General features: G+C 38.8%; 1 protein-coding gene across 6 annotated transcripts; it reads left to right on the top strand.

The window, feature by feature from the left end:
* Positions 1–249: 249 nt before the first annotated feature.
* Positions 250–20,830, top strand: C3H8orf89 (chromosome 3 C8orf89 homolog). Of its 6 annotated transcripts, none has more exons than XM_070747936.1 (9): positions 250–513; positions 1,888–1,968; positions 4,870–4,921; positions 5,904–6,061; positions 7,195–7,342; positions 9,312–9,404; positions 14,789–14,896; positions 15,688–15,752; positions 20,041–20,830. In XM_070747936.1, exons 2-9 carry the CDS (start codon positions 1,929–1,931, stop codon positions 20,178–20,180), a joined length of 804 nt encoding a protein of 267 aa, XP_070604037.1. In that variant the 5' UTR covers positions 250–513; positions 1,888–1,928; the 3' UTR covers positions 20,181–20,830. The 6 variants fall into 6 exon arrangements, with proteins under 6 accessions (XP_070604037.1, XP_070604035.1, XP_070604041.1 ...); XM_070747934.1 differs by having other exon boundaries at positions 288–513; positions 7,192–7,342; XM_070747937.1 differs by lacking the exon at positions 250–513 and adding an exon at positions 833–1,773.
* Positions 20,831–22,576: the final 1,746 nt, after the last annotated feature.

Here is a 22,576-nt window from a genome sequence, read left to right on the forward strand (position 1 = left end):
AGGACTTAAACCATCGGTCTCCCAGGAGCTGCAGCCCCGCGTAGCTACAACACCGTACTCCCCCACCGAAAAAGAATTCGAAACGTCCCGGAAAGGACGGGGGATGACGGGCAGAAGATAATCGCGTCTCCAAGACGACCATCTCCCCGCCCACCAAGCGTTCGGATTGTACCCAGAGCTTCGCTTCTTTATTACGGCTTCCCGGTTGCCTAGCAACTGGGAGGCCTCGATTCTTTGCCTGCTCCGGCCGGCGACGCGGTAACCAAAACCGGAAGGGCAGCAATGCTGCTGCTGGTGCTGCTATTGCCGGTGCTGCCGCCGCTGTCCTCAGGGTGCTGGCCGCCGCGGGAGACCATGAGCGTCTCGGGTGGCTTCCGTCCCCCCCACTTCTGCAGAGACGAGGGCTTTGGGTATCGCTTCACCCCTCGTCCTCCGCTGCCTTTCGTCCCCGGGAGCGCGGCGCTAGGGCCGCTAGAAGCAGCAGCCAGCAACGCGCCCACCTCGAGCAACGCGGTGCGTGAGGGAGCCCCTGCCGGTGCGGGACACGGGGGAGAGGGTAGCTGGAGGGGTTTACTCCCGCCTCATGACAGAAAAGGGAAATTGGCCAAAAGGGTTTGGAGTAGGGTTTTTTTAAATTTATTGATTATAAATATTAAAAAAGATTAAAACATTGAAATACAAGCATTTAGACAGTACAATACAAACAACAAGTGAACAAATGCAAATACACACAATTTTATAATATTTCTACGGTAAATTTGCTCGACTTTAAATTTCCATTTATATTTATTTTTTTATTTATTTGTTTTTGTCAAGTAGGTATTGGTGGTATGCAAAGATATAACAATATTTATATACATGCAGTGTACCAGTAGCAAAACTTTGGTCAGGTACACCGTACAGGTAGCAAAATTTTGATTTTTTTTTTCTTTTTTCCCCTTCTGGGCTCTGGGTATATTTTTCCTATCACAGTAAATGAGGTTGAATGTGTATAATTTTAGAAGAGCTGTGTGTGTGTGTGTGTGTACATACACTTTATATAGTAGATAATCAGGGTGTGCTACTGCCCGGATTGGGGGGGGGGGTGCAGTGGGATAGTGAAAATGGAGCTCCACCCCAGAACACCCAATTTGCACTGAAAGATGTTGGGAAAAAATGCATAAGCCACGCCCACAGTGTGGTAGTAAAAATTTTGGTAGCCCATAACTATATACATGATACTAGTAAGAGAGAAACATTAGGACAGGGGACGGAAGGCACTCTGGTGCACTTATGCACTCCCCTTACTGACCTCTTAGGACAATGATGGCAAACTTTTTTTCCCCTCAGGTGCCAAAAGAGCGTGGGCATGCGCTATTGCGCGTGTGCCCACACCCATAATTTAATGCCTGGGAAGGGCAAAAACAGCTTCTCCCCGCCCCCCCAAAGGCCCTCTGGAAGCCAGAAAAGGCCTGTTTCCCAACTTCTGGTAAACCCAATAGGCTCATGTTTTGCCCTCCCCAGGCTCCCAAGGCTTCCCTTGAGCCAGGGGAGCGTAAATACGTCCTCCCCCTTCTCCTCTGGACGCTCTCTGGAAGCTAAAAACGCCCTCCCAGAGCCTCTGTCTGAGCCAAAAATCAACTGGTTGGCATACACATACACATTGGAACTGAGCTAGGGCAACAACTTGCATGCCAGAAGATAAGGCTCCGTGTACCTCCTGTGGCACCCATGCCATAGGTTCGCCATCACTGTCTTAGGAAATGGGAGAGGTCAACAGTGGATTTGGTTAAGGTAAACTATTTCCTTTACAGTAAAAGGGTTGGGAGGGTTACCTGACACAGGCGTTAACGATGCTAGCTTACCTTACAAGGTTGTTGTTTTTTCTTTTTTCTTTTTAATAAAAAGAACGGAGCATTTGAATTTTTATCACAAAACGGCAAGCACCCATGAATGCAAAGGAAGAAGTCACACGGGGTTCGGATCCAGGTAGGCAGCCTCTTGAACCTCCTTTTCATTGCCCATCTGACCTGGGATGGCAGAGTTTTGCAACATTTTGAGGCACCAGTCTTGCATGTTGTAGTAACAAAAGGGTACATTGAGTTGTACTGGAATCCTAAGGAGGCCGGGATGTGCTGTAGCCATGTTGCTTTCTTGTCCTGAAGACGGGGGTGTTTTCTTTTGTATAATTTTTATAGAAAAAGACCGGATTAAAAACTTAAAGAATCGTAAAGAAAAAATTGGAAGGGAAAAGATATAAAATGAGGAAAAAGGGGAAAAAGGGAAAGAAAAATATTTAAAGAAGCTACTTGCAAACTTCTTTGCAGCACTTTGCAAACATAGTTATTACCATTTCCATTCTCCCTAATGATGTAACATGGTTCCATTCTTCCCATAAACTGCACTTTTTAATCAGTAAATATCAGTATAACTTTTATCAAGTTTCAAGCATAAAAAAGTATGTAAAAAGTTTCCAGTATTGTATAAAATTCCTTCCTAAACAGGTAGGTCAATTATAGCCATTTCAGTAAATAAATTGTCTTCTAACCTCAGATGTTTTTATAGACTCCTATCTAAGGACTAAATAGGTCTGACTTTCTAAAGACCAAAGAAAAACAAAATTCTTGCTCTCACTTAATTGCAGCTCTCAGGCTCTTCCAAATGCTAAGTACAGTCCACTTTGGATAGTGAGACGAGCAACATATATATTTAATAAATAAAAATAAGTAAGTGAAATGTATTTGTCTAGCTATTATATGTAAACCATACCTTGTGAGTCTAGCCATTTCAAAAAGCTATATAGAATAATGTTTTAACCCAGTCAGTCACAACTTTAACTAAAGTAAATAAGATTGATACTCAAAATACAGCATGCAGGTTGTTAACTAACTTAAAAATTGGCTTGTTTCGTTTAACAACTGTGGCAAGAAAGGTTGTAAAATGAAGCAAAACTCACTTAGCTGTATTGCCTAGCAACAGAAATGTTGAGCTTAGTTATGGTCATGGAGTACTGTATTGGGCGGTAGCCTAAAAATGCCAAACGTTAAAGAAAATAGATGATTAGCTGCAGAAAATAATGTATTACTGCTGCTTAAACATACTTTTTACTCTATTCACTTTATTTTACATATAGTTAATGCAAAAACAAATTTCATTTTGCCTGAATGAAGCTTGCCAAAAATGAAGCATTACAAAATCAGACCGGAACTAACAAAAGTGATTTAGTAAAACATGACACTAATGTAAAAAGAACGGGAGTACCAATTATTTGTAAGGGACAAATGCTAACAGGAATAATAGTACTGCACATGTTTATAATTGTTATGTTGACCTCTCATGTGTATAAAAATGTGTCATTTAGGAACAATGTTTAGTTTTATCCCATTTTATGAGTTTTCCTATCACATCTGTTCTTTTTTGTGTCTCCTGACACTTTATGTTCAGCACAGAATGATCAGCCTTTTCTGAGTATTGACATGGAATATCCTCCCTAAAAAAAGTACATAGTACCAGTTATGGTACCTTTGTTGATCTCAGGAAAACAATTATTTATTTATTTATTTATTTATTTATTTATTACTTAGATTTGTATGCCGCCCCTCTCCGAAGACTCGGGGCGGCTCACAACATGTAAAAACAAATCATAAGCAATCAGACAAATTTAAAATATTTAAATATTTAAAAAACCCATATACTAACAGTCATACACACAGACATACCATGCATAAATTAAACGTGCCCAGGGGGAGATGTTTCAGTTCCCCCATGCCTGACGGCAAAGGTGGGTTTTAAGGAGTTTACGGAAGGCAGGAAGAGTAGGGGCAGTTCTAATCTCCGGGGGGAGTTGGTTCCAGAGGGCCGGGGCCGCCACAGAGAAGGCTCTTCCCCTGGGGCCCGCCAACCGACATTGTTTAGTTGACGGGACCCGGAGAAGGCCCACTCTGTGGGACCTAATCGGTCGCTGGGATTCGTGCGGCAGGAGGCGGTCTCGGAGATATTCTGGTCCAATGCCATGAAGGGCTTTAAAGGTCATAACCAACACTTTGAATTGTGACCGGAAATTGATCGGCAGCCAATGCAGACTGCGGAGTGATGGTGAAACATGGGCATACCTAGGTAGGCCCATGACTGCTCTCGCAGCTGCATTTTGCACGATCTGAAGTTTCCGAACACTTTTCAAAGGTAGCCCCATGTAGAGAGCATTACAGTAGTCGAACCTCGAGGTTACTTTTATGATCCAGATATTTCAACATGTTTTATTGCCAGTTTAGTATTTTATTTGCTCCTAAGGTTTGGGGCTAGGGTTGATGTGAATAGCAATCCCCCTTATCCAGGGAGCATCAGAGCTGGGAAAGTTATGTTAGCACCTTGCAAGAAAGATTTAATGAGATATTCTTGGGTTTCTGTGTTTTTACTGATTTTGATTTATTTTGTCTTGTGTGGAATCTAGATTTAGGCATAGATATATAAAATATTTTAGTATGGTTTTGTTAAACATAGATCTGTTTTATAAATAGACTAAATGCCTTAAATTGTTTCTTCAGTACGTGCAACTTTATTAGTTAATGTTCTATGTTGTTATATTTACAATACTACACAAAGTGTTTTGTTGCTAAACAAAATCATAGCTGTCATTTGATAAAATATCTCTTTTCCCCTTTGCTTAATTATATAACTAAGATTTTGATTTGAATCTTACATATTTAGCCTGATTTGAATCTTAGATATATAACCTACAAAAGAAGGGAAAAATTATAGCTACTGTATGTTTAAAACAAATACTTTTTTCATTATTCTATAAAATATTTACTTTTTTCCCCACTACAGATTTTTTTAAAAGTAGTGAATTTTTTTTACATTTTCAAATGAAAGCAAAATATTTCATTGCAGATTTACAGGTAGATAATGACAAACTCCCGAAGATTTCTTGTGTTCGAAAATGGTAAGTATTTTAAACCCGGGTAAATTAAATTATTTTTTAAATCTTAAAATGGTTTATTGTTTCTTTATAGAAAACATGATATTTTTAGTCTAATCTAGTATTTCCAGATAAATATATATTTTAGCTCTTAACAGAAGCAGACAACTCACTCTTTTTTTAGATAAGTGAGTGGGATAAAGAGAGGGACTCAAAGATAAGTGATATGAGAGCATGAAATTCTCCTAAATTACTATTTGCTATATCTGATCAAGAAATACATTTCACACTAGTACTTGGTAGAAAACATCTATGAAAGCTGTAGAAGTGATATACAAATGCCATGATGAGTCCATATCTACAAAGATCATATTCTGTAGACACCCTATGGAAGCAAAAGTTGGATTGTGAAGAAGCAGAATTGAATACTTTGGGCACTTTTTGAAACTTTGCTGTTATTCCTGAAAATACAATGAACAGCCAAGAAAACGCAGGTTGACAACAACCAATAGATCATTGAGCAAAATCCAGCCAGTGTTCCCACTTTAGAGCCAGGTGCCCTGGCTCAAATTATTCTACTGTGAACACAGTATGCACAGATCTACCATGGGTACCAAAAGCTGAAGGAAGGTATGTTTGAAATGAAAGGTAGCATTGTAATCAGATTCTTAGTGACTTGTTTATTTGAAATATATACTGCTGGAAAAAATAAAGGGAACACTCAAATAACACATCCTAGATCTGAATGAATGAAATATTTTCATTGAATACTTTGTTCTGTACAAAGTTGAATGTACTGACAACAAAATTAAATTGTCAATCAGTGTTGCTTCCTAAGTGGACAGTTTGATTTCACAGACGTTTGATTTACTTGGAGTTATATTCTGTTTTTTAAGTGTTCCCTTTATTTTTTTAGCAGTATATTTGTGCTTTATAACTTGAAAAGCATTACTTATTTGTTGTTATTACATATGCCCCTGATATTCCATTTTTCTGTCTGAAATAGGAAACATGCTACTTTTCAACCAATCCCCAAAGAGAGAAAATTGCCATTCCTGACACCTGATAATAAATTCCAGGATCATAAAGGAAAATTATTTAAAAGTGAACCATTTATAGATAGTTGGAAAAATGCGGTTTTAAAGACAAAAAGAATTAAACAAGGTAAAACACAAGTTTTGCAGGAATTTTGTGAAAACACTTATCAAATCTAGTTGTGTATTTTTATACAGGTGTTGCCATGACGTTACATATTTTAAAAATAATTCATAGAGTTTTTCTTCCACAAATTTATTAGTATTTTGAGTTCTTATTGCTTTGCTATATTTAATGTCTTACATATGGGCTTTTGTTAATTATTTGGGAAGTAGGCCCCGAAGGCAATTATATAAATCTTTTATGTAAATAAAATTAGTTATATTTACAGTTTAAATATTAACTTTAATAATATTAGCATCATGTGGTTAAAATCAGCATAGTCCCCCTTTTAAGGCTTTTTCCTTATGTTTGAGGATACTGTCATTCACAGCTTTCTGCGATGGATATATTTAGGTCCATCTACTTAGGATGTAGTTCTATAAGACAGCAGTCTACTTACAAAAAGGTTACATTCCAAGAGGCTATTCAAAATTCTCTTTCCTTTCCAAGTCCAATAAGTATAAAAAGCATACCCAGTTCTTATCTTACATTATATAAGTAGAAATATGGAGAGGATGGGAAAGGATTGGTTTGTGCCACTGCTAACTGTGCCGACTACTGGAACCTTCTAAATTACAGTTGTGGACAGATTTATTCGCATTAGCAAAAGTTCGCAACTTGAAAATTTGTAAGTAATATCTTTATAAACATACCTGGGAGTAAGTCTCATGGAGCTCTGTGTAGTTTATATTTCTGTTGCAGCTTTCTTGCCTTCATGTTTCAAGCAAATGATGGGAACTGTCAGTGCATCATAATAAACACGTTATTTAGTCTCTTACGTTTCTAATGTGGAGTTATCGTAATGAAGACAATTTTTAGTTTTCATTTCCTCTCTTCTATTTTGGCTTAAGCACTTATACAGTACATCTAAAAATGATTTCATAGAAAGTGCTCCCATTGTTGAGGATTGTTTTTCTTGTAGTTTTGGATTTTTTCCCTAGACAGCCCAATTGAAAGTATCTGTGTCCTTTTTTATTCTGGAGATATTTCTCTCATTGATTTCAGTGCTTGATTTCTATACATTTATAATTAAAGTTAGAATATTTGAAATTCTGATGTGATATTTTATGTTTTCTCTTTTGAATTATTTCCTTAAGCAGAGTATGTTTCTGCATATGGCTTGAGTGATTCCAATGAAAATACGGCAACGCAGTGTCTTTCTCAGAGTACAGAGGAATATCCTGCAATATCAAACCCCCTTCCTGTTATACAAAATATACAAAATTGTGCTAATCAATTTCCAAACAGGTATATTATTTTACTTTGGGTTTTAATATGAGGAATATGCAAATGTTATTTCTCAGATTGTACTGCATGGAATAATTTAATAAGTGCCATTTCATTTCCAAATTATCATTGTTGGTATGATTCATTTAATACCATCAAAATACTACAAAGAATAGGGACGGACGGCTCCCAGGATGCATGGATCAATAATGATCCCATTATTGTATTTATATTTCTGATTTTAACTCTGACAGTTCTTAGAAATTATAGCAAAATAAGGGTTGGCACCAGTGGTGGGATTCAATTTTTTTTACTACTGATTCTTGATGAGTAGTCATGGTAGTCATGTGAGTGGGTGGGCGTGGGTGAGTGATCATGTGAGTGGGTGGGCCTGGCTAACTCAATGTCACTCCCACCAAGTCACATAACCCCCCCCCCCCCCAGCCACACCTACACAGGTTTTATGGCTCCTGATCTTTTCCATGGGAAATAGGTCATATGACTGGGTGGGCATGGCCAATTTGATTGGTCTCATCCATAGGAAATTTCTCCTTAGTTCAACTCATAATAAAATAGCACTGTCCGAATAGTGCTAATAGAATAGAATAACAGAGTTGGAAAGACCTTGGAGGTCTTCTAGTCCAATCCCCTGCTTAGGCAGGAATCCCTACACCACTTCAGACAAATGGTTATCCAATCTCTTCTTTAAAACTTCCAGTGTTAGAGCATTTATAACTTCTGGAGGCACGTTTTTCCACTGATTAATTGTTCTGTCAGGAAATTTGAGCGGCTCCTACAAAAATGAGGGAGTCAATCGATTTTCCAAAGCACCAAAAGGCACAACAAGAAACAATAGATGGAAACTAACCAAAGAGAGAAGTCACCTAGGACTAAGGAGAAATTTCCTAATTGTGAGAATAAACCAATGGAATAGCTTGCCTTCAGAAGTTGTGGGTCCTCCATCACTAGAGGCTTTCAAAAAGAGCGAGGGAAGTATACACTAAGGACAATGCCAGGAACCACTAAAACAATGCAAAAAACTTAAAACAGACATTTCCCCCTTTTTAAAAAAAGTCAACTTCAAAACAAATGCAGTAGCTGAGTGGGAAACTAAGAGCAGCTGCTCAGGCTAATTGAAAGTCTGGGCATGTTGCCAAAAACCATTAACTCTTCAAACTCTCTTATTCTATGTTCTGTATGTTCTAAATTGGGTGCTTCCCAGCTGAAGCAATACAGCTTGTTGGACCCCACATGCATTAAATTCACAGCCTGTATGATCAAGCTGCATTATTGTCTCTCCCTGTATCTTTCCCCCCACAGAGAAACAAGAAGTAGCCAATACTGCAGCAGCTATAAAAGGTCTTGGAAAACTCCAGGGAGCATCAGCTGCTCACAGAAGTGTTATTATTTAATACTCTTTATAATGAATATGTTTGTCATCTTGTCCTTCCTAGAGGAAAGAGGTTAATCCCATCCCTAGATGGGTAATTGATGGGTTTCCCTGCCTAATCCTGTCAATTTGTTTATTGATTTGATTCAGTATATATGGCTGCATTCCATCTGCAACTGTTAAGTAGAGAGAAAAGGGAGAGAGAGAGAGAAAAAGCAATTTACTCAAGGTTGGGGGGGGAACCGGTTGAATCCCACTTGTGGTTAGCACCCAGGAGTCACTATGATTGTTGTCAAGATGCTATTCCTGAGTAAAATACTTTCTTATAGACTCAGATTATTGTGATTGGCCCCATCTGAGAGAACAATGAATCTGCATACAGTTGGGAGGTTGAACAACTAGCTTAATATCTGAATAACATCTGAACAGTCAATCTGTTCGATAAACAGTCAGTCTATTCGATAAACTAAAATTGGATAGTTCAAAAACCACCTGGCCAAGGCAACAATAAAGCAAATTTGCAACAGTCACCATTGTCAATTTCATAAGAGTTTCAACTGCTAATGCTGGTCTTTATTGTTATTATTTTTATCCTTTTAGCTCTGATAATAATGAAGATTCCAGATTGCCACCTTTATATTTGTTTTCATCTACTCTATCCCAAAGTTTTTTTGAAAGCTACTACAAAAGCAGGTAAGGCTTAATTTCCTTGAAAGGAATTAACTTTACTGTAATATTATATTTTTTATGTGAGCAAACAGTAGGTCGCATATATTACCTACATACCTATTTTACAGCCCCAGAATATCACTGGCATAGGCAAGGACATTTTTTTTGTCCCTTTTAGGAAGAGGTGGTTGTTTTTGGAGCACCTGGAAGATTTTTGAAAACTGAAGAGATATGTTCTGATCCATAATACTTCCCCTCATCTATCTTCCTCAAATTGAAGTCTGCAAACCTTAAGATCAAGAGCCAGTTTGAAGTACTAGTTAAGGCACCAAGCCTAAAATTAGGACACTTGTGAGTTCTAATCCAAGTTTGGGCAAAAGGCCAGCTTTGGATCTTGGGTCATTCATTCTCTCTCAGTCCTAAAAAGCAGGCAATGGCAAACTATTTCTGAAACAACTTGCTAGGAATCAACGTTGACATATAGGCATTAAAAAAAGCAATTGACGTAGGTAGTCTATTTATGGTACACATTGTTCTAAAAAAGCCAATACAAGAGGTAGCTTGAATAGGCATAAGATTTCCATCAGGCTTACACTTAGAATCAGATCATTTAAAATTTAAAAAACATAAACATTCTTTTCCATGGGCCCTTATTGAATTGCTTTATTACCGTACTTTAAAAAAACCTTACCTGTCATTCCACGTTATTGTAAAGAGCAAGAAATATGTAAGATCTGTTACTTAGGCAAAAAAGCAGACTGGCAGAACAGAATAACTGAGTTGGAAGGGACTTAGGAAGGTCTGCTGCTCAAGGAGAAAACCCTATGCCATTTTAGAAAAATGGTTGTCCAATCTCTTTGTAAAAACCTCCAGTGTTGGAGCACCCACAACTTCCGCAAGCTGAAAAGTTCTTAAGTCTTGGGAAGCAAGATAATATACATAAGGAGCTCAGGCAAGTACCTCCCTAGCTCTTTGAGGTATAAGGAAGCGAAGTAAAGCATAATCTGACTTGCAAGATTCTCTTCTTTTAGCAAATCTAAATAAAGTGTAGTCCCAGTCTTCCTGTGAGGTTGATTTTCATGGTCTGATCTACTTACACAGTTATAAGCCTTCTAGTTTAAAAGCAGGTCATATTTCATAGTGTGATTAATTGAAATGCATTGTTTTAGTTGTTTTCTTTAATGTATTGCATTTTGTTATGTATTGTATATAGTGCATAGTTGTCAGTTGAAGTTCTCATTCTAGTCCTCTGTTGGAGTGGGAAAATACTCTCTCCTAATTGGTTGTTTGGCTGATCCGTTTCATATAAAAGGTGCTGTGTCAGCCAGGGGGTACTGTTGCCTCACAGGCAGTATTGAATAAAGAACTACCGGTATTAGAAATCACTCTGGCCACGTGTCCATTTTTTGCCAAGTGATAAACACATAATAAAGAAAACTGTTACTACAACTGCAAATATCTAAAGCAATGTTTTTAAAAATATGGTCCGAAAACACCTGGAGAGTCCAAAAAATCAAATTACTTACCAGATATTGAAGATAGTTGAACCCATTTTTTCTAATAACTCTGGTTGGAGGACAAAAGTGCATATTGGTGTTCATCTGTTGTGCAATTGTACATTAAAATTATACAAGAATGGTACTTTGAAAGAACTCATTCTGATTTATCCAATAGATGGCAGCACCTAACCAACTGTGGCTGATGTAATTAGATCAGAACTAATCAACTAATCAAAAGCTAATCAAGATCAGATTTGATTAGTATTTGGATGGGAAATTCCAGAGCTATACAGATGAAACTCAAAAAATTAGAATATCATGCAAAGGTTCATTTACTTCAGTAATGCAACTTAAAGGGTGAAACGTAATATAAGATTCATTACATGCAAAGCAAGATAGTTCAAGCCATGATTTGTCATAATTGTGATGGTTATAGGGTACAGCTCATGAAAACGACAAATCCGTCATCTCAGAAAATTAGAATATTACAGGCAATCAATAAAGCAAGGATTGTACATAGAACAATATCGGAGCTCTGAAAAGTATAAGCATGCATATGTACTCAGTACTTGGTTGGGGACCCTTTTGCAGCAATTACTACCTCAATGTGGAGTGGCATGGAAGCTATCAACCTGTGGCACTGCTGAGGTGTTATGGAAGACCAGGATGCTTCAATAGCAGCTTTCAGCTCTTCTCCATTGTTCGGTCAGATGTCTCTCATCTTTCTCTTGGCAATGCCCCACTGATTCTCTATGAATTTCAAGTCAGGTGAGTTTGCTGGCCAATCAAGCACATTAATCCCATGGTCATTGAACCAGGTTTTGGTGCTTTTGGCAGGCAGGTGTCAAGTCCTGCTGGAAAATGAAGTCAGCATCCTCATAAAGCTCCTCTGCAGAAGGAAGCATGAAGTGCTCCAGAAACTCATGGTAGACAGCTGTGTTGAACCTGGACTTAATGAAGCAGATGACATGGCTCCCCAAATCATCAGACTGGAAACCTCACACTGGACTTCAAGCATCTTGCAGTGTGCCTCTCCATTCTTCCTGCATACTCTGGATCCTTGGTTTCCAAATGAGATGCAAAAGTTGCTCTCATCAGAAAAGAAGACTTTGAACCACTGAGCAATAGATCAGGTCTGTTTTTCTTTAGTCCAGGCAAGACACTTCTGACTTTGTTTGTTGTTCAGGAGCGGCTTGACAAGAGGAATAAGATATTTGAAGCCCATGTCCAGGATCCATCTTGATGCACTGACTCCAGCCTCAGTCCACTCTTTGTGAAAGTCCCCAACACTTTTGAATGGCCTTTTGTTGACAATCCTCTCCAGGCTGTGGTCATCCCTGTTGCTTGTGCAACTTTTTCTTCCACACTTTTCCCTTCCACATAACTTTCTATTAATGTGCTTTGATACAGCACTTTCGAAACATCCAACTTTGTTTGCAATTACCTTTTGAGGCTTTTCCTCCTTATGGAGGGTGTCAATTATGGTTTTCTGCACAACTGTCAGATCAGCAGAGTTTCTGATGATTGTAATTCCTACTGAACCAGACTGAGAGACCATAGGCTCCGAGGACTCGGCGGCTCACAACAGCAACAACAATACAATACAAATCTAATGTTAAAAAAGACTAAGTTAAAAAACCCACTATCATTAAAAACAATCAATACTACACAATTACACCATACTCAGGTCCTACTAGTCAGAAGGGGGGGGGGAGCATTACTTGCTTTGCATGTAATGAGTTTCTCTCATATATTAGTTTAAACTTTAAGTTGCATTACTGAAATAAATGCATTTTTGCATGATATTCTAATTTTTCTAGTTTCACCTCTAGATTAATCAAACAAAAACTGAAGAAAGTAATAGCAAACTGGACTATTTGCCAAGAAAACTATATGGACTTGCCTAAGTAGTTATCAGAAATCTAGGTTACCTTAGGGAAATCGTTATCTCCAAAGACAAAAACTTATCCATTCAAGCTTCCCAGCATACAGTTCCTTTACCAAACATTTTAATTGATATTTTTGTGCAATAGCAAAAATTAGAGAATGGTCACAACTGAATTCAGTGCAGCTTAAAGTGTCAGATGTGATAAAGAATAATTTTTATGTAATTGAATATGCTCAAAGTACAGTTTTCTCAGATAGTTTCCTTGGTTCTTCTAGATATATTTCATTTTAATTTTCCTTTATCCTAGCCAATATTGCCAGATGGTTATGAACTCTGGAAACTATAGTTCAAATATCTAGATTAGTGTTTCTCAACTTTGGTAAGCTGAAGATGCTAGCTGGGGAATTCTAGTACAGTGGAACCCCGACATAAGAGCTGCTCTACTTAAGAGCAACTCGAGATAAGAGCTGGGAGGGGAGAGATATTTTTGTTCTACTTACAAGCCCAAATTCGAGATACAAGCGCCAAGGAGCTGTCTCCTGAAGCCAAACGCTAACTTCCGCGTTCGGCTTCAGGAGACAGCTGCGAAGCGGCGCGCGTGTTTTAAAAGGTTGCAGCCGGCCTGGGGGGCTCGGGGGGGTGCTTGCAGCTTTCTTTCTTGCTCTTTTTCTTTCTCTCTTTTACCTTCCCTTCCTCTATTTCTTCTTTTCTTTCTCCTTCCCACCTTCTTCCCTCCCTCCCTCCCTTCACTCATTCCTCTCTTACTCTCCCCTTTCATAAGTTTCCTTGCTTCCTTCCTCTGTTCCTGTCCCTTCCCCCTTTCTTTCTTTCTTTCTTTCTTTCTTTCTTTCTTTCTTGCTCTTTTTCTTTCTCTCTTTTACCTTCCCTTCCTCTATTTCTTCTTTTCTTTCTCCTTCCCACCTTCTTCCCTCCCTCCCTTCACTCATTCCTCTCTTACTCTCCCCTTTCATAAGTTTCCTTGCTTCCTTCCTCTGTTCCTGTCCCTTCCCTCTTTCCTTCCTTCCTTCCCACCCTCCGTCCATTCATTCACCCATTCCTCTCTTGATCGCTTAAAGCCGGTCCCTGGTGCAAAAAGGGTTGGGGACCTCTGTCCTACAGGATTGGGTGGCAGAGAAGTTGAACATATGTAAATTTAAAAGTTTAAGAAAGTTTCAAGTTAAGTGAAAGAAACTTCATTATTCATTTATATGTACATGTACATTTCTTCATTAAAAACATGTCTTTCTGCATAATTTAGACTAACTTTGTGAGTTTTTTGAGGGCTGGAACCAATTAAAATTATTTACATTAATTCCTATGGGGAAAAGTCGTTCGAGATAAGAGCTGCTCGACTTAAGAGCCCAGGTCCGGAACGAATTAAACTCGTATCTCGAGGTACCACTGTAGTTAAAATTCACACATCTTAAAAGTTGTGAAACATTGATCTAGAACAGGGGTCCCCAACCACCGGGCCGCGGACCAGTACCGGGCCGCGGGGCATGTTGCACCGGTCCGTGGAGTCAGCAGCTGCCGGCCCTCATGCCGCCACCCCCTCCCTCCAGCGCTTCGCCTCCCACCGGGCAAGAGGCCTCGGGAGGCAGGTTCTGCCGGCCACAGGACGATGGATGGGACAGAGGGGCAGGAAGGACCGAGAGGCTCAAGCCTCTTTTGGCTTCTACCGTGGGGCGCTTTTGCGTTTTTGGCTGGGGGGAGGCAGGAGGGCCAGCCTGACCCCCTCTCTCCAGCGCTTAGCTCCCGCTGGGCAAGAGGGCTTGGGAGGCAGGTTCTGCCGGCCACAGGACGATGGCGGGAAAGAGGGGCGGGGAGGACCAGCACCCCCATGCTTAATCCCGCCCCCAACCACGCCCCTTTCCACCCCCACTGGGCCATAGAAAAATTGTCTTGCTGAAACTGGTCCCTGGTGGAAAAAACGTTGGGGACCACTGATCTAGAAGATACAAGGCTGTAAGCATTTTCCACGTTACAAATTGTGAAAAATAAGTGATTATCTTTCTTTACAGGGGAGACATTGCCATGGAACAACCAACCAAAAAAGAGATGCCTTGCATATCAGCACCTCCGAAGAACTCCGAACCACACTGTCAAGCTGGACGGTTGGATGCTATCAGGTAAGGTGGTTTCAAAGGGCAAAGATACTTAATTTTCCAGTGAAATGCTGAAAGTGAGGGTTTTTGTAAAAAACAAAATCTAGATTATTCACCTAAGCACTATTTTTGAATTGATTGAGAGACAACAAACTAGCCTAGCTGATTGGTTTCAACAATTCAGATCTCAACATTTCATTTGTTATGCATTTAGGAGCTATTCTAGTGATATAAATAAGATCTGATAAATTTTTAAAACTCCTTTATCTACTTAACTGATTGTATCTGATAAATTTGTGGAATACACTATACTGCATCTGAATAAAAATCACAATAATTTTTCATGAAAGCAAGTAAGAATATTAAATATTACACTCTGATCTGGGAGTAAATCCCACTGAGCAGGAAGTACTGAACAACTTTGAGTGAGTCTTTTTTTCTTAAATTAAAATGATTATGAACTCTTGAAATAAAGGCAAGAATGGAAATGTAATCAATAAATGCATATAAAGTATCCTACCTAATGAAAATAAATGCTATTTTCAGTAATATTAAACCTTCAAAATGGTTTCTAACCTGTAGTGTGTCTGCATTTATTTTTATATGATAATTCTGTACCTCCAACTGTAATTTCAATACTTATTAAGAATACAGTACCATTTAAAATGTGGGTGACGGCGGCTACTCAATCATATCATGAGAAATATTTCTGTATTTAACTATTAAATCAATATTTTAATTTCCTTCCACACTGCTGACTTCATACAAACTGGCAATTAAAATATGCTATCCAATATGTTCTTGCACATTTATAGATTGAAGAAACTCAATAGGTATTCCAGATTGGCTTCATTTCCAGGAAGGCTCAAGTACAGGACTGGTAAAAAAGCCATTTCCTACTTCTGCATTTATTAAAAAAGAATTAAGCAAATTAGTATTCACTGTATTTTACTGTATCACAAGTTCTTTTACATACACCCGAGTCTGTGAGATCCAAAATCCAAGAGAGCCAATGCAACCACACTTGTGGCAACACACAAGCACTCAAAGGCTAGTACTCACTGTTCACTGCTCTCCTTTTTCCTACTTCTACCACACTTCTACTAGGCTTTAAAAGGTCACGACAACAGCAGTACAGGTATTAGCCATTTTGCAGGAGACCTGTCCTATCACACATTATGAAATCTTTTCCTGTTTTTATATTCACTATATTACTTTTTCTCTAAACCTTACAGCAATACCAGAGTAGGGCTTATAGGCTTTTTGTAGGCACTCAAATTGCCATATTAAGAGGGCAAAAACTCTTATCTAACACTAAGACTGGTTACCTCCCAAACATCACTGAAGGATAAAGAAATAACTACTGATCTAAATCCTTTTGCTGGAATTCTATAAAGCAGAGCTCTCAGCAGCTTTGGACACTTTCATTGCAATTAAAAAACTTGGGCATTGTGATTTCCCATTGGAGGGCTTATTTCTGTTATAATTGATTTGTTTGAAAGAGTACAGTAATCCCTCGCTACTTTGCGATTCATCTTTCGCGGATTCGCTATTTCACAGGTTTTTTCAAAGGTTGCTTAAATCCATTAAATCTATTAAAAATTTTAAATCCATTAAAAATTCATAAAATTGTTCTACAGTACTACTGTACTCTATTAAAGAAACTGGTAGGATATCACATGTAGTTCCAGCTGAGAAACATTATAGAATGACTGTTTAATGCAAAGGGTGGGTTTTAAAAGTCCAAATACTCGTTAAATACATAAAAAAAACTTTCCTCCACTTGTTTTTCACGGGTGGTCTTGGAACGCATCCCCCGCGAAAAACAAGGGATCACTATAATTATTTGATAATAAAAATATAAATGTATTTTTGAATTTTAATAACTCTTGCCTCTAATTCGATAGCCATCTCATACAATTCCCTTCTCTTCTAACATAAATTCCAGAAATAATTATGATTTTCAATTTCTGTATTTCTCAAAATACTCTGCAATGCTGCTACAAAATAGAGATTTTAATGTATTTTAAGTGCATTTATGTTAACGTCCTATATTATCAATTTTAGATAGCTTGTGGCATGCTTGCATTTAGTTGGTAACGGAAATGGCCGAATTTTGACAATTTCATCCCAAAGTTAAGAGTAGAAATGGAAGATACTTCAAGCTTTTTACTCCCTTATAGACTCCAGATTGTTAGTTAGGGGATTACAGCCCCCTTTTTAGCACTCATAAGTCTTGAAGTACCTTACCTCTTAAGAATTTAAGAATTCTGCTTTTTGGGGGACTTCTGGTTGATGTTGCGGTGGGAATTGGACATGTGAAGCAGGCCTCCACGCTTCTGTGCAGAGTTCTCCCCGTCAGTGGGCTCTGAAAGAAGCCAAAGCCACCCTGTAAGGGTAGTGAAGCAAAGAGGAGCATCCTGTGAGATCGCGGAGAGTCATAGCTCTCCTTTCTGACCTCGAGTTCTTTTTCCCTCTCAGCCACAGCAAGAACAAGTGGCAGCCTAAAGATGGCTGCCATGAAGCTGAGTCAACTGAGTAACATCTAAGATTGGTGCTGGAGTGAAGTAGGTGAACAGTGAATGAAACTGGGGGAGAGGATTTCTTTTTGCTCATAACCCCAAGAAATAATTTAGAACTATTTGCTCAGAATTATTTGTTTTAGTGGTGACTGAGCATTTTGAGGAAAATACCAGACCGGAAGGAAAAGATATAAAGAGAAGAGAAAAATATATATTTTTAAAATATACAGAAAATTGGACTAACTGGGAAGACATGGTAATGGGAAGGCATTTTAAAATGCTGGAATCATTTACTTAAAAAACTTATCCAGCTTTTCTAATTGAACTGTACAACTAAAATGATTGAACTGTACAACTAAAATGATTGACTAGTGGCAACATTGAACTTTTAATGAGAGCACCATCTGCTGACAAAAGTGAAATATACAAGTCTGGGGCTATACGGACTGTGAAAATATTTACTGGATTATACCTAACTACTCCATGACTCCTGGTCCTGGAGACTCAAATATGAAAACAAGGAAGTTATTTAAAGGGACCCCTGAATGCTATGCTAGAAGATTGAAACTGTAAAGAGACTTTTGATAACTTCTGGTACTACTGAAACAAAACTGATTGTTTATCTATGGAATATAAAGAACTGTGATTAGGCTACTTCTTGAAAGGCAACTTTAGGACTGAATATATGGTACCTGGACTACTAGACAAAAGCTGGGCTTTTAAAAACAAAACAAGATGCTTCAAAAGCAAGGAATGAGTGGAACTTTGAAGGAGATAGCGTTTTTCAAAATACAAAGGACATTATGGAGAAAGAATTTAAGATTATGGAAAAAAATGGAGAATACTATGCGAGGGGTGATGAGTAAAGACCAACACACTCAGGAAAAGTAGAAGCCAATAGAAGAAATGGAAGGAAAGATTGAAGAGCCAGTGAACAAAAGAAAGCAACAAGGAGATAATAACATAAATAACTGTGTCTGATGAAGTAAACTGGGGGGAAATATTTTAAGGTTGAAAAGAGAAATGGAAATAGAAGATACTTTTGAAAGGGAGACAGGGGCTTGGGCAGAAATTTTGGAAAGAAATACTCATATTGAATAGCCAAGAAGTAGATGCACAGAGATAAAGATTTAAAAGAGGAATATGGGAGGCACGTCAAATAAATGACAAACAGTACTGAAGCGGACAAGAGACAATGGACAGATGATTTTTCTTTTTTGTTGTTTTTGATTTGATTTTCTATCGCTCTTTCCTTTTTTTGGTAGGTGACACGATTAGATGTTTGGTAGGATGGAAAGAAAAATGTCTTTTAATAAAAGGGTACATAATTAAAAATTAGAACAAGATAGAAATAAGAGAAAAGGTAAATATAACTGTACTTTTATATAATAAAAATGAGAAAATATGGACTAATTAAATAGACTATAACTCAATATAAATGTCTATAATTAGAAATATATAAGTTGGTTGAATGTAGTAACTATGATTAATACTACTAACTTTATTTTTATTAGAATATATGACACCCAGCTGCCACGCTGTTCACGCAATCATGAATATGTGTGTAAAAAAGGGGGGGATTGTTCTGCTTTTCATTCTACTCCCAGTTCGAAATAGACGGAAAAACACATGGGGTGGAAAAGTCCATCTGTCTGATAGCATCCCACCACCAAAATACTCTAGAAAGATGATTTAGCTTGCCACCAATTCAGATGTTGTCGACATAATGTTGCATACATGCTGCATTAAGCCACGATTTACTGATTATGTATAGTGAATCAAAATTAAATATTTAATAGTGACCCTTGGGGGTAAACAACCTCTTACGTTACCTGACCTAAATCACAATCAACATAAATTCAAGTCCCTTCATCCAGGCTATCATTCCTATCACCCATTTCCTCCCACTGCATGACTGTAATTTGTTGCTTGTATCCTTAAGATTTTTATTGTTTCCTCATTGCTTATTTGACCCTTATATAAAAGATACACTGAAAGCATACGCACCAAGACAAATTTGTTGTGTCCAATCACACTTGGCCAATTCTATTCTATAAATTATATATTTATTAGATTTGTATGCCGCCCCTCTCCGTAGATATAAATCACATGATTGCAAAAATCAGTGCCAGCATGCAACCTTCACATTTAATACACATTTGTGCAATTGTACTCTATGTTATCATCATGCATAACATAACAACTGGCAGAAGCTAATCAATTTTTGCTGATCTCAAAAGTAGCAACAGGGCATATACTGCTCCTCAGTGCTTTACAGCAGTCTGTTTACATCAACATATTGCCCTTAACTGGGTCATTTTACCCACCTTGGAAGGATGGAAGGCTGAGTCTACATTAAGTCGGTCAGGATCCAACTGGCAGTAGGCAGTTAGCCTTGTATAGTTGAATATGGTTACGCTTTTGAATGGGAGACCATCATGAAACCTAGGGCTGTTTATTTTAAAAATGCAAAACATCCCAAAAAGCACAGATAAGCCATTTCTGTTGTGGCCAAAAGGACAGGAAATATCAGTGGAGTCTTCAATTTATTATGACCCAAAGTTTGTATTTTCCACATGGTTTTTAGACATGTATCATTAAATAAAAATGGTAGGCAATCAAGTAGAATGTTTTTTCTTCTCTTAGGTTACCCATTTGCTGATCCTGTCAATGGAGCCCCATCTGAATTCCTTCAGAGGCTTGCTGAATTAGCTGCTCTTGAATGCACAACCATTCATGAGGAGAAAACCAGAATAGTAAGGAAGACCAAGAAACAAAATGCATAGACCCCAATTATGCAACAAGTCTCCTTTGCAATTCGATGTTTTTGTTTGATCTCCTTTAACATGTGTTGATCAATGAATCACAATTAATGTAAAAGAAAAATATGATGTTTAATGTATTATCATGGTTGTATTGTTCAAACCAATTTCAGTGTAAAAATTGTTTACTCAAAATAGAAGGGGAAAAAAAAATCAACTTTTAACCTCATCTAAACGCATGCATCCTTCTCTAATCATGCATTGGCCACGCCCAGTTTAGCAAAGGGAAAAAAATTCCCAATGTCTGGCGCTGTCATGACGGTAGAATGACCCGATTTAAGGTTTTATTCCCAGCAAGCATAATGACCTAGGCATACTATGCAAACGTAGTCATTGTGATTAGTTAACTATGTAAATTAGCTTATTTTTATTTATTCTTGGAGCCTGTCAGGATGTCCAGGGGGAAGGCATTTTAAAATTCCGTATTTCCCTGACATTTATCTCTGTAACTTGCGATCTGGTTAAGCTGCGGTCATAGATGACATCATAACAAACAGCTAAGCTGTGAATATTGGTAGCTAAGGAAGCAAGTTGTTGCCAGTTATGCCCATTTTGCTTGACTGCCAGGCAGCGCAATCTGGTTTTTTTAAACGTGATTAAACATTTTAATAGTTTGGTTTTTTCCCTGATTTATTCCGATTCTTTCACAAATTCCCTGATTTTTCCCGAACCACCAATTTCCCTGATGCCTGATTTCGTTATTTTCCAGGTTTGCTGGACACCCTGCTACTGTTCTGTTTCAGAATATTTTGCTATTGCCTCCTTCCTAGGGGAAAGTGATTACCTAGCTGGCTTTGTGCTTAAGGTGAAACTCAGTGTTTTGGCTTCCAACTTTATCTCTTAACAACTACACCAAACTAGGCTATATTAAATTATAACTTTGGATAGCAAGATGGGCAGCATAGGAATTTAATAAGTAAATTATCTATATATTAGCTTTGCTTGCAATAATGCAAAGATTATCAACCTAATCATAAACCCAAAATATGCTGAATACGAGAGGAATAGAAAATAATTTCTATCCATTTCCTGCAATTATTAGCTGGTTCAAATGATCTCTCATGATAGGGACAGCCAAAAGAGCTGAATGTGGTATGTAGTCAATTTCATTTTACAGTGTTGTGTATTTAACATTTAATACAAACTACAAACCACTCCTTTTCTTGCTCTACTATGTAACTTTTTCCATACCTCATATCCAAGTACAGTGGTACCTCAAGATACGAACCCCTCGTCTTACGAACAACTCGTGATACGAACCCGGGGTTCAGAAAAATTTTGCCTCTTCTTACGAACTTTTTTCGAGTTACGAACCGGCGTTCGGAGACTGCTGGGAAGCCGCGCGGCTGTTTTAAAAGGTGACAGCCGGGCGGCGGGGCTTCCCAGAAGCCTCCCGAACGCCGGTTCGTAACTCGAACAAGTTCGTAAGAAGAGGCAAAATTTTTCTGAACCCTGGGTTCGGTTCGGGAGGTTGCTGGGAAGCCCCCCAGCCAGGCTGTCACCTTTTAAAACAGCCGCGCCGCTTCCCAGCTGTCTCCCGAAGCCGAACGCGGAAGTTCAGCTTTGGCGTTGGGCTTTAGGAGACAGCTGGGAAGCGGCGCGGCTCTTTTAAAAGGTCGCAGCCGGCCTGGGGGGCTTCCCAGCACCCCCCGAACCCGGGTTTGGGGTTCGGGGTGGTGCTGGGAGGGCCCCCAGGCCGGCTGCGACCTTTTAAAAGAGCCGCGTCGCTTCCCAGCTGTCTCCTGAAGCCGAACGCGGAAGTTCGGCTTTGCCGTTCGGCTTCAGGAGACAGATGGGAAGCGGCGCGGCTCTTTTAAAAGGTCGCAGCCGGCCTGGGGGGCTTCCCAGCACCCCCCGAACCCTGAACCCGGGTTCGGGGGGATGCTGGGAAGCCCCCCAGGCCGGCTGTCACCTTTTAAAACAGCCGCGCGGCTTCCCAGCAGTCGCCGAAAGCTGTTTTTTTGCGGGGGGGGGTTTTGGTTGCACGGATTAATTGACTTTACATTGTTTCCTATGGGAAACAATGTTTCGTCTTACGAATCTTTCGTCTTACGAACCTCCTCCTTGCACCAATTAAGTTCGTATCATGAGGTATTACTGTATTGGGAAAAAATCCTGGTATTATTATTACTTAGTTAATAGCTAATAATTAATAGTTAATTGACAACCTAATCAGAATTTAACTCTCATACTGTAACATGTTTTATTTTACTTTTTAACACGGCCCAGTTCTTTGTAGGCAATGCCATTTGGACACCGAAACAAAAATAGCTAGATGTAAAATCCTGATTTAATTAGAAAAGAATTTCCTAACTAAAAAAGTATAAAGTGAGAAATTATTTATGATATTACCACAGAGC

This window comes from Erythrolamprus reginae, chromosome 3 (genome assembly GCF_031021105.1).
Source record: "Erythrolamprus reginae isolate rEryReg1 chromosome 3, rEryReg1.hap1, whole genome shotgun sequence".
NCBI lineage: Eukaryota > Metazoa > Chordata > Lepidosauria > Squamata > Dipsadidae > Erythrolamprus > Erythrolamprus reginae.

What these genes read in the sequence shown, in the direction of transcription:
- C3H8orf89 (XM_070747934.1), top strand. Translation starts at nt 1,929, where the DNA reads ATGAATGCAAAGGAAGAAGTCACACGGGGTTCGGATCCAG. An exon ending in CACACGGGGTTCGGATCCAG is followed by an intron (nt 1,969 to 4,869) that starts GTAGGCAGCCTC and finishes ATTTCATTGCAG; the next exon opens with ATTTACAGGTAGATAATGAC. An exon ending in GAAAGCTACTACAAAAGCAG is followed by an intron (nt 9,405 to 14,788) that starts GTAAGGCTTAAT and finishes CTTTCTTTACAG; the next exon opens with GGGAGACATTGCCATGGAAC.